The 19,088-nt window shown below is 41.7% G+C and overlaps 1 protein-coding gene across 5 annotated transcripts in view; it reads right to left on the reverse strand.

Moving 5' to 3' along the window:
* Nucleotides 1-19,088, reverse strand: part of GRAMD2B (GRAM domain containing 2B) — a 49,040-nt gene that overhangs the window by 15,598 nt on the left and 14,354 nt on the right. For 2 of the 5 annotated variants that reach the window (XM_042053952.1, XM_042053951.1), the window contains exon 2: nt 1,873-1,995. In XM_042053952.1, the coding sequence (XP_041909886.1) occupies nt 1,873-1,995 (123 nt within the window). Of the gene's footprint in view, nt 1-1,872; nt 1,996-13,695; nt 14,798-15,212; nt 15,382-19,088 lie in introns of those variants that run through there. The other 3 variants (XM_042053955.1, XM_042053953.1, XM_042053954.1) reach the window with 3 other exon arrangements.

The following is a 19,088-nucleotide window of genomic DNA, read 5'->3' on the forward strand; positions in this document are numbered from 1 at the left end:
CTGCTAAAGGTCTTCTTTTAATTTAGAAGGGGTATTCTAAGTAACTGACTAGTTGGTACCGAAGTAGAAAAAGTTCAAAACATTTTTACAGCTTAATGAATTATCACAGTGCTTAGCTTCACATTCGTTTCTGGGCAACATGTGAAATACTAATACTAAGTAAGCACATTCCTTACTAATGAAAGACAAAACAAGATAAAACTTAGTAGCTGAGGTGGAAGGCAGTGTACAGAAAGCTATGAACTTGTAATACAAGATGTGAGTTCATTTGAAAAATGCAACAGGAGAAGAATAGGTGCACAAGTCAGAGGATGGCTATGAATGGTGTAGTGTAGTGTAATGAAATCATTAAGGCAACCAGCAACCCTACAGGAAATGAAATGGAATTCTGACTGCCAGCTGTAGAGGCAGGTGTACTTGTACAGCTCCAGCCCTTTACACTGGAAAACCAAACAAAACCACAAACAACTCTAGAAAAGAACAAGTGTAGATCAAATTCTCTGTGGATGACTAGGATGCCTGTTCTACACAAGAGGAATTAATGGCATGGACTGTTCAGAAAAACAGAGAGGTGGGATAACTGTTTCATAAATCAGAAAGAGACCATTTTCTCTGAAAGCTATGTGGCACAGAACAAATGCATAGGAACATACTATAAAAATCAGGTAGCTCTTTTTCAGAGGCCCTCAGACGTAAACTGAACAGCAGAAGAAAAAACCATATCACAGGACTCATACTGAATGACCTGAAAAACATGTTGTGCTGAAGATACAGTAGGGAAATAAAGGTGCTACAAAAGTTTCCATTACTGCACCATATCCTGCACAACAAGTCTTCTTTACTTCCCTAAGCTTGAGAGGTTCAGGGCTTCTAGTACATACCGTAAGAGTGACAGGAAGAGAAACCCTGCGTGTTATGGAGACATAACTGGAAAGAGATTGTATAGCAATCTGACTTAGACACTGACTTTGACAGCAGAGGACCTGGCTGCATATCTCAGGAGGTCCCTCATAAAACTCTAAAATACCTGAGTACATGTATTTGTGTGCTTACGTAGAGTACAGGTGAAACTGAAACAAACAGCAAGCCTGACAAAAATGTTATGTTTAGCCTTCACCAAAAGTAGTCAATTACAGTATGAGAAGTAAGACTGCAACCTCTGAAAAAAAAAAAGTGATAATGTATTCCTTCAAATACCTTTTCCTCAAAGATGCTTCATGAAATTAAGTGATGTTTTTTAAAATATTTGCCTTCTGACCAAAACAACAGTGTCAGGCTGACCACTGACTTTTGCACTGACTGTTCAGTTGACAAAGTGAAAGGGATGCAAAGGTCATGTTCAAGCCATCCAAGTGGGATTTTAGCCTCTTTTATAAGCACTTAAAATGCATTCCAGTTCTCCAGCAAAAGAAGAATGAGTGTCTTTGTGGGGACAGTACAAAAATCTGATACAATATACAACACAGAGTACAAAATTAAAACTTATGTCATAGTTTTACCGTGGACAATCACTACTCCAGCATGAAAGAGTTCTGGAAACAAGCCAGGACTAAAACTGCAGCTCAGTTTGACTGCCTGTCAAATTGATTGTGACAGGAATGTAACTAGCAGCGGCACCAAACAGTCCAATACATTTTTTCCTAGAACAGGGAAACTAAGCCAGCTCAAAGTCTAAATTCTATTGTGACTGCTTGCAATGGGCAACAGAGCAACCAAGGAAGGTGCCTTGATTCCAATTCACTTGCACAGTGTGCAAGCTAACCCTCAGCTAGGATATCTGATAAATATTGCTACTCAGTCTAGCTTTTGAAGTGCTTTGCAGCCATTCTATTATCTCTACTAGAAGAAAACTGGTAGTATTTCTGACATTACCTAGCAACATCAACTTTTTTCCGGTCATCAAAATACTCCATTTCACTGGTAGAGGTCTGCAGCCACACAGTGGGTGATTTTCCAGCCTTTCTTTTTTCATCAGTTCCATTTTCTCCATCTGAACTGTGGGGGGAAAAATAAATAAATAAATAAACAAACAAACAAACAAATAAATAACTAAAGCTAGAAGTGTGTTTTACAGGATTCACAGTAATGTCAAATGCCACTGCAACATGTTGACAATACAGCATATATTAAAAAACAAAATTGTAACATGTATTTCTACTGAGATCCTGAAAAAATCTTTGTCTACTGACTTGACAGTATTATACATGTGAGCTGTACTCTGAGCTCCAGTACTGGAATTTCAGCAACGAAGAGCGGAAAATTGAAATACTGCCATGGATATTTCACCACTCATAAAATTTGTAACTCTAGCTTCCGTTCTGAAGAGAATGTCTCATTTAAGAAAAAATGCATTCCATGTTCAGGACTCAGACTCAGATGACTAATGCAAATTAATTTGATTGGCAAGCCAGGAGAAAAACATCTTGCATGACAGCACTTGGTGCTTTGCAGATAATATGTGCTCAATATTGCAAGAGGAAGATGGGTCCTATCTTGCCTCTTACTTTCCTCTTCTGTGAGAGTCCACAGGCAGAATTTTCACAACAAAGGGTTCTCTCCAAGTACAAAAAGCATTGGTTTTATTTTATAAAAGCAGCACCGCCGCCACAGCGCATTGTCTCTTCACAGCATGTGCCACTGCTTCAGAAATGTATGTTATGGACCCATAGTCTGAAGGCTAAACAATATGCCATTAGAGTCTGCCCCTGGCTTACCTTTCCATAATTTTCCAACAAAATGACAACTCAGAAAATTTAGAGAAAAAGAGCTGTTAATAATAATAGGGTGTGAAGAATGATAATACTTTAAAATGACATGACAACTATATACATACTCCTCCCCGTAGAAACCTGAAGCCTCAGAAAAACTATAGATGCTCTTAGGATTAAAGAGGAAAGCCAAACCATGTTGCCCACTAATTTTGTGTCTGGCCTGAATGACCCCATTTACAGAAGCTTTCCGCCATAATGTTTAATTTCTGCAATTTTACAGCATACCACAGCCATCATGTGACACTGTCTTTATTATGAACAGGCTTTTTTCTTACTACGACAAAAGTTTTGCTAACAGAGGTTCTCAAACTGATTTAATCTTCTTTTAGGAAGGGCACGAAAAGGTCTTTTGCTTTTATTATGCTCTGATGAATAAGATCAGGAGATATGCCTCACAACACCCTAATTGAAGTCTAATGAGGTGTTATCCTACCTGACAGCTAAACTAGAGCTTATGTCACAGGACAAATGCCAAGATTCTCAAGGGATCTTATATTTACATAGAACAGCTATTTCCATATCTAAGCCTTCCTCAGCACCCTTAGCACTCCCCACCACAGGGACACTGAATTCCTACTTCCTAAATCAGACTTTATTAATGCCGTAATCCTTTCATTTATACACAAAGCCAATAAGAAAAAAACCCTATTATTTCCCCATAGCTTCACTCTTGTATCGGCTCTGCCTGACCACACATCATCAGCTTTTATTTTCAGTTGACATAAACTACAATTAAATAGGCAATTAATGAGATTCAAGTGGAATCCAATCTGCCTGAAAAACCCAAATAAGCAGCTTTATGCTGTTTGAGATTTTAAACAGAGAGACAGACTACCAACTCCAGGTGCTCCCTGCAAACATAGGGGAGTTTGTATTCCAAAAGTCTGCAAACCCTGAAAACGTCTTATTCACAGTCTTGCTATATTTCTATTACTCAAATCCTTGGGCTCCAAGGGTGGCCAGAGAATACCAGAAATGAGTGGGATGAGGAACTGGGTGAGGCAAAATTGTCAGATTCAATCACACCTGCGTTTCAAGAAAGCAGCTTAGCATGGAAACTCCCAAGTGAATAGAACTACATAACACAGCATTGTTTTTAAGATATAGTTGCTTGAGCCTGAAGCCTGACTGGCGTCCCTCACTGCCTTGGGCAGCCTGCTATTCTCACACGGCAATGCTACCAACTGATCAAGGAGGCCTGTCTCATACCTCTATAGTAAAAATATCCTTTAAAAAAAACCTATAACACAGGTTCTACCGCTCACACCTGTCAGCATGCTTAGATGCTTTGCTGCTGCCTTTTTTACTTACTACTCATACTCCCTTTACCTCATCCATAAGTTAATCTGTACTTTGCAGTTAAACCTATGAGCCTGTTCTATTCTGTCTGTCTTCCCTACTAACTTCTACTACTCCTGAATCTCTCACCTAGATGCTTTCAGATGGCAGAGAGCTCAGGCATCCCAAAATGCTAATCCTGCTGACAGCTGTGTGTGGGAATGCTGAGCTAACCTGTGCCAATCTGCTCACTTCTCCAGGATGGCCTGAGAACAGCAGCACAGGTGTGAGGAGACTCAGCCATGGAACACATGACACTGACAGTAGATATAGGGTGTATTCCTACTAGCTGATAAGGTTTCGCCATGCCTATCCTTCAGCCTACCTGCTTATGCCTCCTTCACATAAAGAAAAACTACATAAGGATTTGACCTTATATTTCGGATAATTATAGCTCCACACAGCACCTAAGTTACTAGTAGGTGTTTTCTAACTACCAGAAGCATCTTAGCTGACCTTCCCTTCCCCCTCCCTTTGTAAAATACTGTTTATCAAATCACAAGTAAATTAAAGCACTCCTCACATTCTTATGAGTGAGTCAGTATTCATAAATGCTTTGTAAAAAGAGCACAAAAGTCAGGAACAACAACAAATTAGATTAAGACCACTTAAGAAATGAGTGATTCCTACCGCAACTGTTGACAGTAGATGCGCATAAAAGAACTGGGTTCGCAATGTCAGGGCAAAGCAAAAGAACTTTGTGACACTGGAACCATTGAAATGAAAGAAAAAATTCTCATATATTTGGTACTACTACCAAGCCTATTAAAATAATGGCTAAAAGAAATAAAGAGAGAAGTTGTCTCTAGTTTCCAAATAAAGAACAGTTGTCGTAGGGAGTATTTTCAAAGCCAAGTCCTGCACTTACAGTGAGATCATACATTGCATCTAAGCAAGCTAAAATAAACATTAGGTGTGTTTAAGGGAAAGTGCTATGAATTACATAAACCAAGGCAGTGGACTAAGTTCCATTCTAATGTAGTTCAGAATATTATTCATCAATACATTTCAAAAGTCAGAGGAATTTCACTTCTTCTGATCTGAACGGTTTCTGGGAAACCAAAATTTTCTGGCAGACATGTGTGTCAAGTTCCTCATATTGCATAAACGTCTCTGAACTTCAAACTTTCTTGTTTGGCAGTAACCTTCACCAGGACCTGAAAAATTCAGACTCCCTGTGAAGTTATACAGTACCACATTATGGGAATTTTTCATGAAAAAATGATTAAATACATTAATCTAAAATAGCAACTTTTCATCTGTTCCCTTCAAAACTAGTTTGAGTAAGAAGCACTGAACAAAAACAATGTGAGAGAGAAGTGCTGATAGGCCACAGTTTGGAAAGTGACCCTCAAGGAACAACTGCTGTCTTTGACAAGCACAGCACTGAACCAGACACCATCACTTCTCAGGCATACACAAAAGAGACCAAAATTCCAGAACTATATGGTGGTTACTGTCTTTAAATCCCTGCAACCACACAAATCCTTCTACAAAGCTTCCTCAGGACACCCACACTACTTGGTCCACCTGATAACTGGTCTAGAAGTTCAGAAGCCACAGTAAGTTGTGACAAACCAGTCCTCCAGTCTACAGATTGCAGATCAGTTATGTAGAAGGACAGAAATGCCTGTTGAATAATCAGAGATGTTAGGTACATCTTCAGTTGTTTGCAAAATTGGAGTCAAAGCATATTTCCTAAGGGTTTAATGTGACTCAGCACTGGTGCAATGTTCCTTCTTGGATGGAGCATACATATTAGGTCATCATGTTACCTTAGAAGCACTGTTGGTCCAGTTTCACTTCCGTTAAACAAAAAGAATTAATTTTTTCAACAGCAGTTAGACTGCTGCATTACTGCAAAGGATCAACCAAAATAGGTGGGGAGTAATTTCTCCCCTAATGTCCACAATGCTTGGTAAAGTGCATGAGAAAATATCCATCACAAATACAATGACATTCTGTATGTTTTGGTTCTGTTGGATTAATCGGGTAGTCATTGGCAGACTGACAGGATTTGACAAAGGAATCAAAGTACTGTGAAAGGTCTTAATGCTAAGAGACAATGTTATTAAAGCTACTCTTACTCCCTGACATGAGTCTATTCAGGTAAAGGAATGGGTTACTTCTACAGAAACTTAAAGGGAGAGACTACAAACATTTAAGGATCCCAAATAAAGATGACAGAGTTTGGCAGGTTTTTAAAAGCAGAGAACATGGAGCAGGATGAAGAGATTTATCTAGGCATTATCTGAAAGACATACCAGCAACATGCTTCAAGCAGAGATGACTACAAGAGGGCCAGATGGGAAGTACCAATGCTTGGAAGGACATTGCTAAGCATGCTGCACGTCAGAGGTGTCCTCCTAAGCACTTACTCTCCTTGACCTATCATGTCCTAGAGAAGCAATCATCCCAAACTACCTTTTGCTAGGTCTAAAGTCTTGAAGTTTTCTTTAAGAAGACTATCCCATCATTCTACTAAGTGTCTTTTCTATGCCACACCAGCCTGAATAAACTGTTTTTGCATGTGTCATCAGATTCTGGAGTGTTTTATCTGATGAGCTTGCTTTCATACTGTACACAGTTCAATTGCCTCAGTCCTGGACTGAAGAAAATACCTTTCCACTGTAAACTCTCCTGCTGTCCTCTTCATAGAAGATTTGAATGGTCTCCATATTGGAAAAATTAGCAATAGTGCTCAAATTGAGGATTTAGGTGTTGTCTGTTTGTACAGTCTGGTCACTCAGAAGCAAAATGCCTCCTGTAACTCTACAGCCGTGCTCTAGTGTTACACACAGCACCGCTTATGTGAGATAACACATCATGCAGAAACAATGCCTCGAAATAACGTCAAGATTTAATCTACTTCTAAGATCACATACCATTTTTACCATGCAAATGAACAGCCAAACATCGACTATCACTAAGACTCCCAAACTATCAAAACAGGCAGAAAATGAGCTACAGCTACCCTAATTACATAGGGGCAGAAACTGTTTAACAACTGCTAAAATAGATGTTAAAGATAGACATAATGTATCCATTTGGTATTTGTATAATTCCATATACTTTGTGCACAGCTTGTACTTAAGGCTGAAGTCTGAACGAAATAAAGCAGCTGATTCTGAAGTGCAGGATTTTGTATTCTTCTGTATAGCAAATCTACAGCCAGCAGATGTATTTATACCAAACAGAGAGAGCAGCAAAGCATGAATCACGGCACAGAGATGTGAAACCCTGCATGACGGAGAAGACCAGTTTGTCAATATCAATAAGTATGAACCAGACTGAGATTTAACTTCCTCATGCTGCTCAAGGAGCAGGCTAATTCTCTTCTCCTCAGAAGAGAATCAGAGTCAAATACGGCATAATGGAGGCAGAGTTACACAGCTGCACATTAACTGTGTAAAACATGCATATGGATGAGCACACTTGCAAACACACCACGCGCTTCTCTAAGCATTTCTAGGATGAAACACATCTGCAGGCACAGCTGGAATCTTGATGTCAGATAGCACCAAAAGAGAAATTAACCCAACTGTTTAGGACTTCCTTAAAATCTGAATCTAATTTTATATATCAAGGCAATTAACTGCAGAAATACTTACTGTGTTCTATTCCACACCTATCTCTTGGAACACAATTACTCACCTGTGAGTAGTTTCATATGTCTGTGTTGCAATGTCTTTATTAAAAAATTTATGAAATTTTGGAGTTAATACTGAACAGAAACCCCTCCAACACTGTTAAGGACAGAGAAAATTAGGTTTTTCTCCTTAACTGAATAGACATTTAACATAATAACTAGATCAAGTTTCACACTGCCTTACCACTTGGACATTAGCAAGATCACTGTGACACTGCAGACGTCATTAGCAAGTATGTAAATTTTCTGCTCTAAATACCATCTATTATTAACTGTCTGTATTCCCCGTCTAATCAAAACCAGACTGCTATCAAATTCCATAGGAAAAAAAAAACCACAGAAGAATTCCCTGTGCTCTGAAACAAGAGACACTATAACAAGATATTTTACTAAGTTAACACTAGAACAGGAACATAAGCCATTTAGCTCTCTTGTCTTCTCAAGAGTTTCCGTTTCATATATCCACTTCAAAAAGCAAAAGCCCTCTCATATGTATCTTCACTCAACTCCACAAAATTCCCATCATGCAGTTTTCAGTAGGACGGGAGTTTCAGTAGGATCACCAACAACTATTTATCTGAACATAGGCACAGTCAGATCTAGCACACAACAGAAATCTTTCACAGACACATTTCTGGGGGAGAAAAAAAAGAAAATTAAGCAAAATACACTCATTCACCTCTACTTTGGGAGGGAGCATGTGTTTTTCTCATTCTTCAACCTGCTTACATCCTTCAGAAGAAAATGTTTTCATGTCTCCTTGTTCTAGACTACCTAATCTTCTAACCCAAAGCAATACAAAAACAGGATCACAATTCATATTGAAAAGGAAGTGTACAGTCTTAACTCAACATTTTTATCTTTAGCTTCCAGAGGTGACAGGAGAAAGGGAAAAGAAAAAATTCCTGACTTATGACTTGTTCAGGGTGCAAAAAAGAGGGAAAAGGCACTTCAGTGAATTGTTCAATACCAAATTAAATAAAAAAGATAAATACTGCATCTATATACAATTTATATGTTCACCATATAGACATCAATCAGAACTGTTCCTTAACTCAGGCAGAAACAACACATATCTATATGAAAAGGCACAAGCATCTTTACAAATGAGGCCCAATCACCAGAGAATAAGCATAAAAGTTTAGCCTCATTACTTGAAGCTGCACCTCTGTTTCTGGAAGAACTCCAGAGAAACATACCTCAACATGATGCAAGACTTGGATGCCAGTTTGCCAGCATTAATTGTGCTTTTGAAAAAAAAAAAAAACCACCTAAGTAGTTATATCAGACTCAAATACTTAAAAAACCCCCCAACCAACCAACCAAAAAAAAAAAAACAAACTCAGACACTTGCAATTGTATTAACAACTTATTAAGAATGCAGAACAGTTAGAGATGAAAGCAGAGGTTTGGGAACTATCTTACCAACACTTTTACTCCATTCTCTGCTGTTAAAAAGTGAAGCTGCCATGAAAACCTCGACCAGCAGCTTCTGCTCTATGGCACTTTTAGAAATAATGACTCACTATGCTACACAAAGTGTTTTATCAATGTAAATGAGAAAAAATAATTTTGATTCTTCTGACAGATTATATACAAAGAGAAGGAGAGCTGGATTTTCTCATAAAGCAGTGTCTTTGAAAACTGGCATTGATAAAAGATAATCCAAAATCATTGATAAGATTTCCCTGTTTAAAGTGTGTTAAAGATAGATTCTGCTCCTACATATCTTATTTACACTTTTTTGTGAGGTCCCCCAGCAAGAATAGTGTACAACAAAGCCAAATGTAAAACAATGAGATGAAAATGAACTTCTCATTGTGTTTATCTACTGTGCTTTTTCATGCTTTCCTTGTTTAAAACAACACTAATCATGGAGACAAAATCTGAAGTTTCAAGGAATACCCAGGTACATTTTTGATGTTTCATCACACATTTCACCAAGGACAGAAGTGAACCATTCACCAATGATCTGGCAATTTTGAATTTCCCACTATTATCTTTTCAACCTATGGTTACTCTTACAGGCCTGCCTATGTGTTCACGGAAAAGATCAGAACAATGTGGATAATTGAATCCAAAAGTTACTATTTCACACTAGGAAATACTAGCTTCCAAAAATGGGTCTAACCAACACTAGTCACAACAGTGCCTTTGACTGTGATGGTGAATAAAAGGAACCATTTTCCTTCCAGAGTCCTGGGAAAAGGTAGTCTTATTAGAATCAGATGTGACACATGGTAGCCAGACCCCTGCTAAGGCCAACTGGACTTTCTATTTTCTATGTCACCAGGACACTGAGTCTGAATGTTCTCAAAGCTTCCTTCTTCAATCTGAGCCCTTCCGCCAGCCACGAGCTGTCCTCCATGGCAAAACACACTCTCTCCTATGCTGGCCATAGCATATTTACACATATTTTAGAATTTCTCAAAACCAAATAGGAATACATATAATTGTATATGTATTTTGTACTATAAACTTCCTTCTTGTTGAGAAAAAGACTGAACAAATCTAAACAGCTCTTCTTGAACTAGCACAGCACAGATGGCAGCTACAAAATACATCAAGAGTCTTTCGCCTAGGTGGTCTCTCTTCCACAAACAGACTAAAACGATAACCGGAGGGCTAAACTGAGGCACGTGTAGGACATGCCAGGGTATGGCTGGTTTTATGGGGGATGTACAGAACTGCTGTTTCATAGTCAGGTAACTAGAAGGTTTCCCTCTTCTATCCACAGAGGGCGAAGGCTTCAGTCTGCCTCTATGTTCCCTACCTGCTGAAATTGTCTGCTGCCTATCTGCAGCCTACATATTATTTCCTGCCCCTCTTTCTGGAGCTTATTAACCTCCCTAAACTTAGTGCACTATTTCTCAAGGACAGAGGCAAAGACGGTCAGTGCCAGGTAGAAGTTTAGCTAAAGTAACACAGGTCTGAAAAGATCATTGGAAAGGATATGCATGGACATGGCAGCTGCTGTGTACAGAGCATAAAAGATCATTAGTCCCAGCAGTGGCATCATCAGATAAGCACATAATTTCTAACCACATGCCTGCAACATTTATGGAGATGGAAGCAAGAAGACAATACTGGGATACGATGTTTATGCATCCTTTGTCAAATACCAGCAACAAATCCTGTTGCCCAAAGTTGTAGTTATTATGTTGACTAACAAACATTTCTCACAGACTGCATATAACCATAAATAATTTGGGCATATTTCAGGTTAGCCACTTGAGGCACCTGAGTGGAATGAAAAAACTCTTCAGATCCATTTCATGCATTTACACACGGAACAATTATTTTTAAAAAGCTGCTTTTATAATTTAAGCATGCACATAAAGTGAACAAAGTAGGAAAGGCAGGGAGAAAAAAGGGAAAAACCAGAAGTGACTAAAAAACATCATCATGAGCAAATGAAGGTTCAAATCTAGCCTGGAAAACCCCTGCCACATCTTAAATTTAAATGTTTCATTTGCAAGTATGTCCTTCTTTACAGATCATGTGTTATAACTTTTGCTATAAAAATAAGGAAGAACTACTATGGAAGAATTAAAAAATATTATATTTAGTGTATGCTACTATCTTCATCCTCTGAAAGTACATACCTACACCTTTTTCCCTTCACGAAAAAAAACCTCACAGTAGAAGTTTGGCTGCTGGAAATGAGTTAACCTAGATCAAAGTTGAAATAAAACTTTTAATCAGTAATAAATAATTTCCCCTTTTTTCTCTATGTTTTGTGTTTCTCTCAAGTAAGAGATTTTAAGAAAAAAACCATAGTAAATCGTGATTAAGCACAAGTCAGTCAATTGATTTTGTTTTAATTTATCAACTGATAGACCGTTATTAAGAAACATCTGTTATGGTAGAATAATATACCAGACAAAAAAACCCCATAAAAACCACATTCTTCCTGCCAAGAAGTACTCAATTTGCTTGCAAGTGTTTTCCATTGCTTGCAGTAGCATATTTTTCCCAGTATCTGCAATGTATTTTAACTAAATAAAAAAACCAAAAAAACCCCCAGACAAAAAAAAAAACCCCACCCCAACAACCCTCCCCTCACCCCCCAAAAAACCCAACAAAACCCCCCAACTAAAACCTTCCGTATATTTCATACTCTGAAGTCCCAATGTCTTCATTTCTTTAAGTTACAAAGTTACATTTGGTAATTGGACATTACCTGATTCTGTAAACCATAAAGGACAGGATGTGCCACTTAATGTTAGCAGAATCTTGCCATACAGTAACCCATCACATCACACTTATACAGACAGATTGAATCATACCAGGATAAATACTACCCGTGGCTCCAGAAAGTGCTACATGGACTTTGTCAGAAGCAAGCATGGGTAAAAGCAGAGGGATGCTGACAAGGCATATGAACTGCTTGCTCTTACTCCTCTGCCATTTCTCCTTAATATGCCAGGCTCTTATTTTCTAAATAAGTGCTAAAACATCTGTTTCCACCAGCTGTCCCTACAGCACAGCTGACAGCTTCTACAGGAGGTCCAGTGCCACCACAAATAAAACACATCCCACTTTCTGGTCAAAAAAATAAATACCCTCTAAACACAATGCAAGGGTTAACTCCTTTTTGGTCCAAGGCCACATCAGGATGTAATGGTTAGGGAACTCCACTTGGAAGGTTTTTTTTCTGTCCACAAATTTTTTACTTGCTTGGAAGGAACTCCACATAATGACAAACTTTCGGCACATTGCTATTTTGGTTCTGCATAGTAACAGTGCCCATCTTCCACACAGTGTTGTCTCTGGGGTTGTACAACTCACCGAGATCTACTGCAAGCTTTGCAAATATATAAGTATCACTAATCATGCCAGAGTAGCCCATTTTCTGAATCAGTATGCAAGTACTTAACTATTCTGAATCACCGTTGGAAAAATACAGACTTCCTAGTTTCCAACCTTGAAATATTTAAGAAAAACTAATCCAAGAAACCCCTGCAAAAAACACCCCCAGAACAACCCAGAAGACTTACAACTTCAATCCATCAGATGCACCTATCCGCCAGGGAACGTTTACAGTAGAAGCAGCATATTAAGCTATGAAGTCCATCTCTAAACTGAACAACATTTTAAGCATACCTCTAGGAAGTACAGGTTACTGTATACACATAAATCTCTTTACACAGATACATCTCTCTCCCCCTTGAGCTTTGGAAAACACTGAAAGGTTCCATAAACCTCTATAACCCTGCTAGCATTTTTTTCAAATAGAGGTCATCATCAGCTCTGTTAGTTCCCTGCAAGTACATGAGGGGAATGAAACTCCATCAAATCCACATGCATTTTCTAAAACCAAATCTTCAACAATTCAGCTTGTAGCAATCTCACTTCTAGCTGAATTTAAGCCATGATTCTGGTCTTGAGCTGAACAATCTCCCCTGTAACTTCACATTAGTCAAACCAAAGACACCTGGCTTGTGAGGTTAACTCCCAATCAAATGAACACAATAGTTTCTCAGTTAAATGGGGCTGGAAAATTAATTCCAACTTGGTTTCCAAAGAGCAAATGCTTCACCAGTTTTCTAGTTTAAGACAAAGCTTTTTAGGTTTTTGTCTTTCCCAGTCTTTTCACTCTCCTACTGCCCAGGCTAGTATTGCTGAACACTGCATCTTAAAGTACAGCAAGACTGCCTAGCTCTCCCCTGCATGACACCTACAGAACAGCAAAAATTCATAGCTAAAAAACCCTAGAGAGTTATAGTAAGACTTCACCATTTATCACACTGGCTAAGACTGACCCTGCTTCTAAAACAGTTAATTGATGAAGGACTGAAAGACTCAACACCTAGTGGCAAAAGGAGATGGCATTACCCATGCATGTGCAATGTCTCCGAGATCAAGCACTCCGTACACTATCTTGGACTCCAAGCTCTGTTTTCAAGAGAAAAATCAGATACAGATCTTGCATACCTGAAGAACTTCATTAGGTTCACTGGCATAACTCTGCACAGGAATCAGGATCCAAGGCTTGAAGTCAGAAGACTCTAGAGAAGGTCTGGGAATTATGTTTCATTTGTAGTGTGAAGTCACTCATGTGGTTACATCATACAGGATAAAGGATACTTAGAAGACACTTTGATTCCCAGCGCTCTCCAACAAGCAAGTTATTTCTGGCAACACTTTAGGAGTACACCTGCTTAGAGATCACACATACAACAGCCGGAGGAAAAAAACCAAAAACCAACACAGACTTTCTCAGAATTTCTTTGAAGAGAAAGAGCTAGCTGCTAGTAACTTGTTCTCCTTTCTCCTGCAAGCTGTTTAAGATTAAATTTTCGTGAAGGAAAGTTCTTCGAGAAGAGGAATCATCTCAGATTAGGAGAAAGTTAACTCTATTTAACTTCTTTTGAGGAGAAAGCCCCACATGTTTTAGTTTCTTGTTTTGCAGATGCTTAACTTCTCAAACACTGTCCTTGGGACTGCCAAGACCCATGTGAATTGGGAGCCTGGTATGGAAACAGACAGCTGCTTGATTCCAGCAATGTTTTCACGGGATGGTCATTGCCATGACACACAAGCACCTGAACAACTTGAGATCTCTGCAGCAAGCAAGAGACCAATGCAGGAGACGAACCTTTAACTCTTGATGTTCCCAGTCATCATCAGAGGTTGGGAAGGTCAGCAGCCTCAGGGGAGTACTCCCACCCTTCTGAGCCCTCTGACCTCCCTACGTTCCACCAGTTACTCCAAGCAGAAAGCCTTTACCAGCCAGCAGGGCCTCCTCTTTCTCATGAACAGTATTTTTGATCTCTTCACCTGCTCAATTTTTATGGTACCTCTTAGGTCAAAAGGAAGAGCGCAAGTATGGGTATGGCCATGCTGGGCGAGGAGACCAGTGGGGAACCATGCCAGGATAGGCAAGCAACCACCATCCTTTCAGAGCACCCCATCTGTCTGGGACATCAGACTGAACTCCCATTTTAATGTCTCTTGTCTGTATCAGACTCTGTGAACTTTTAACAAAGTTCTGGGTTTTCCAGGCACCCAGAGGAAAGGACAACAGATTCCCACCGGAATCTTTAATATAATAATAAGTATCTTTAATACTTTAACTTAAGCGATAAAGCACAACTACTCTATTTCTGTGAAACGGCTCAGAAAGATTTCCATGCTATTGGGTGAAATTACTAGAAGCAGTATTTATACGCCTTGCTCCTAAAAGTATAACTTCGGAGTTCAACGCTGGACTCGAGAGCGGGTCTTGGCTGCGCGGGGGTGTTCGCGCTCAATTTAAGGCTGGAGGCGGAGGCCCCTTGGCCACTCTTCCCGGGGAACTTCCAGGCCGACGCCCCCACCAGCGCGGCCCCACCGCTCCGGGGCTCCCCCTCCGCCCCTGCCCGCAGCTCCCCGCGGCCCCGGCGCTGCCCCGCGGGCGGCCCGGGCACAGCCCCGCGCGGGGCCCCTCTCCCGGCGCGGGCACTACTCACAGCCGCGGAGCGCCCCTGTTCTCCCTCCGGCCAGCGGCCCGCGCTGCCCTCGGCTCCTCCGCATCGCACCGCGGCTCGGTCATGAGCACCATCGGCACGGGCAACACGGCTCGCCCCGCCACCACAAGGCACTCCGCCACCGGCGGGCCGAGCCGCGCCGCCCACTCCGCCCTCGCCGCCCCGCCCTGGGGCGGACCCGCCGCCGCCGCCGCCGCTCGGGGCCGGCTGGGGCTGGAGCCGGAGCCGCCGCAAACCGGTTGAGCCCGCCCGGCCGGGCCCGGCGCCGCCCGCGCCCCGGAGCTTGTGACCGAGGCGGCCCCGCGCTCCCCGGGAGGCCGATCCCTTACGAGCCCTAAATTATTCAGTCGCGACGCTGTCGCGTGAGACGCCGGCTCCCGCCGGCTCCAACAAAAGCCGTCCTTAATGTTTTATGCGGGGGTACAGGAGATACACGGTTTCACACAGACGCGGTCCCAGGGGGGAAGGTGGCATTGGCCGGTTTCTGTCAGCGCGTTTCCCTGGTGACTCGTGGAAGCAGGCAGTTGTCCAAATACTGATGCTGGCCCTGGACTGCTCTACTAATCTGAACTTCTGAGGTGATTAGCCGATATTTCCATCTGTGGCTTTACATCTTGAGCAGACAAGCAGGTGGTTATGGTTCATTTCTCATCAGCAGCACCCCAGGCTGGCTTGTCTGCACAGAAGAATCACAGAACAACAGAATGGGTAATGTTGGAAGGGACCAGTGGATCACCTGGTGTAAACTTCTGGTTCAGGCAGGACTATCTTGGAGTAATGGCACAGGATTGTGTCCAGACAGTTATTGAATATCTCCAGCAAGGGGGACTCCACAACCTCTTTGGGCAACCTTTCCAGTGTGTGGTAACCCGCACAGTAAAAAATTCTTCCTCATGTTCAGGTGGAACTTCTAGTGCATCAGTTTCTGCCTGTTGCTTCTCTTCCTATTGCTGGGCACCACTGAAAATAGCCTGTCTCTGTCCTCTTAACACTCTCCCTACAGATACCTACTGACATTGAGTAGGTCCTTGCTCACTTGTCCCTTCTTGTGGCTGAACGTGCCCAGCTCCCTCAGCCTTTCCTCATAAGAGAGATGTCCCAAACTCTAGATCAACTTAGTAACTCCCTACTGGAACTCCACGTCTTGTACTGAGGAGCCCCACACTGGACAGAGCACTCCAGGTGAAGCCTCACCAGGGCCAAGTAGAGGGGCAGGATCACTTCCCCTGACCTGCTAGTAATGCTCTTCTGAATGCAGCCCAGGGTACCATTGGCCTGCTTGGCTATAAGGACATGCTGTTGGCTCACAGAGGACACCAGGACACCCAGGTCCTTCTCTGCAAGGCTGCTTTCCAGCAGGTTGGCCCCCAGTCTGTGCTGCTGCATAGGATTACTCTTCCCCAGGTGTAGGATCCTGCATTTGCCTTTGCTGAATTTCAGAAGGTTCCTCCCTGCCCATCTCTCCAGCCTGTCAAGGTCCTTCTGAAGGGCTGCACAGTACCCTGGGGTACTGGCCAGTCATCCCAGCTTTACATTGTCAGTGACACTGCTGAGGAGGCCTCTGCCCCTTCATCCAAGTCATTGATGGGTAAGTTGAACAAGACTGAGCCCACTATTGAACCTTGGGAGACACCACCGTGGACAGGCCTCCAGCTAGAGCCTGTGCCACTGATTATGACCTCTGGGGTCTCCTGTTCAGCCCGTTCTCAATCCATCCATCCAGTCCACTCTTCCTGAGTTTGCCTGTGAGGACATTGTTAGAGACAGTGTGAAAGCCTTGAAGTCGAGGTAGACAAGATCCACTGCTCTCCCCTCATCCATCCAGGTAGTTATTTTATTGTGGAAGGCAATCAGGTTGGTCAAGCATGATCTGCCTTTTGTGAATCCATACCGACTACTCCTGATCACCTTCTTGGCCTCCCTGTGGATAGAGGTGGCCTCCAGAATGAGGTTCTCCATCACCTCTCCAGGGACTGAGGTGAGGCTGACTGGCTGGTAGCTCCCTGCATCCTCCTTGCCATGTTTGAAGACTGGGGTGATATTTGCTTTCTTCAGTCCTCAGGCACCAGTCCTGATCTCCATGATCTTTCAAAGATGATCATAAGGAGCGTACCTATGATGTCTATCAGCACTCTCAGCACTTTTGGGTGTGTCCTATCAGGGCCCATGGACTTGTGTATGTTGAGTTTGCCTGGGTATTCTCTAACCCAACCCTCCTTGACCAAGGAAAAGTCTTGCTTCCAACATTCCTTTACCCTGGTCACTTGGGTCAGAGATTCCTTAGGGCTGGTCTTCCCAGCGAAGACCAATGGAAAGGTGGCGTTCAGTAACTTTGCCTTCTCTGTGTCTTCTTAATTTACCTTTTGTTATTGATGTATTTAAAGACATTCTTCTTGTTGTTCTTGACATCCTTGTCCAGGTTTAATTCCAGATGGGCCTTGCCCTTCCTTGTCTCATTTCTACTAACTGACAAAATGAGCTAATATGGTGCAAAAAGCCAGCAAGCATGACTTACCCCTGGCCTTCCCTGGGCTTGTGCTGGCAGAGCTGTGGGGCAAGTTGAGTGCCCTCAGGAAGGTTAGATTTAAAGTGGCATTTGGCACAAGACATCTTGCATGGCAGGCACAAACTGTCAACGTGCATATGAAAATGTTTTTACTACCTGGTTAATACCCAACTTAGGTTTCAGTTTGGTGAACTAATGTTTTCAAAAAGCTAAGATGGAGTCTGTGGTTGTAAGTACACAATGAAAGGAGAGAAAATCCTGGGATGAGAGTTCAAAGTTACATGTCTAGACGAAGGTCTATATTCATGTTTGAATGAGCTAGAACATATTAATAAAATTAATAATAGAATAACTTCCTAACAGCTGACTACTCACATGAGCTAAAGGGAGACTATGTAAAGTAGAGTGGTTTCTTTTAGTGGATATCTGTGTAGGAGATAGATACTAAGGTAGGTTTTAGATTAAAAAGTGTATGAAGTGAATTAATTATTTTTGAATACCTAGTCTTTAGGAGGTGCAAGAACTAAGTGTTAGGTATTATTGCAATAAGTTCAGGAAATCAGTGATAAGAAAGAGGTGCTAATGGTGAACTGGCTCAAAACTGCCGTACCTGTTGGGCACGCAAATCCTGCAAAAAGTGTGAGATTGCTGTATGATTTTAGCTAGACCATGTGGGTTTAATTGGCTCCAGTACAGGAAAATTTGAAGACTCTGCACTAAGCTGCATAGAAAGGATGACATTTAAAATGGCTGTATTTCTGGGAGACACCATTAACTAATATTCATAGAGTATTTAAGTCAAGGCACATGTGGAAAAGAAATGAGATTTAATTTACAAGAGAGATTATTCAGCCTGTTAGGCTCTGCACCTGTGAAACATTGCTCCATTATTTTTCCCTGGGGAGCAGCTGAGTGGACTTGGCATTTCTTTGCAAAGCCTCTCCCACCCCTTTACACCAGGCACAACCTGTGGTAATATACAGCATCTCATTTATCCAACCATAACAGAATAGGAGCCATTTCAGCTGCCTGGACTGTGAGTAGAGCTGGAACTGAGAGGGCTGGGGAAGGTATCATGTGTCTGTTCAGGCCCAGCACCTTTTTCTTGGGTGCAGCAACCTGTGTGGGGTTTTAGGTATGCTGGGGATTGTTCTTGTGTAAGTGTGCACTAACAAGGCATGCATGGGAGGATTGGAACCAGTAGGAAAAGTGACTGCCTACCCCTCATCTTGTTTTTGGAGGCTTTTTATTGCACTAAAAATGTATCTACTAATTTTGAGGCAGACTTGTTGAGTAAGTCCTGTGTAACTATACGCAGTTCATCAGAAGTGCTGGTTTTAGGAGCTGAGAAT

The sequence above is a fragment of the Corvus kubaryi genome, unplaced genomic scaffold (genome assembly GCF_017639235.1).
Source record: "Corvus kubaryi isolate FWS band 111438036 unplaced genomic scaffold, C.kubaryi_AGA036_p1.0 split1-37296, whole genome shotgun sequence".
Classification (NCBI taxonomy): Eukaryota; Metazoa; Chordata; class Aves; order Passeriformes; family Corvidae; genus Corvus; species Corvus kubaryi.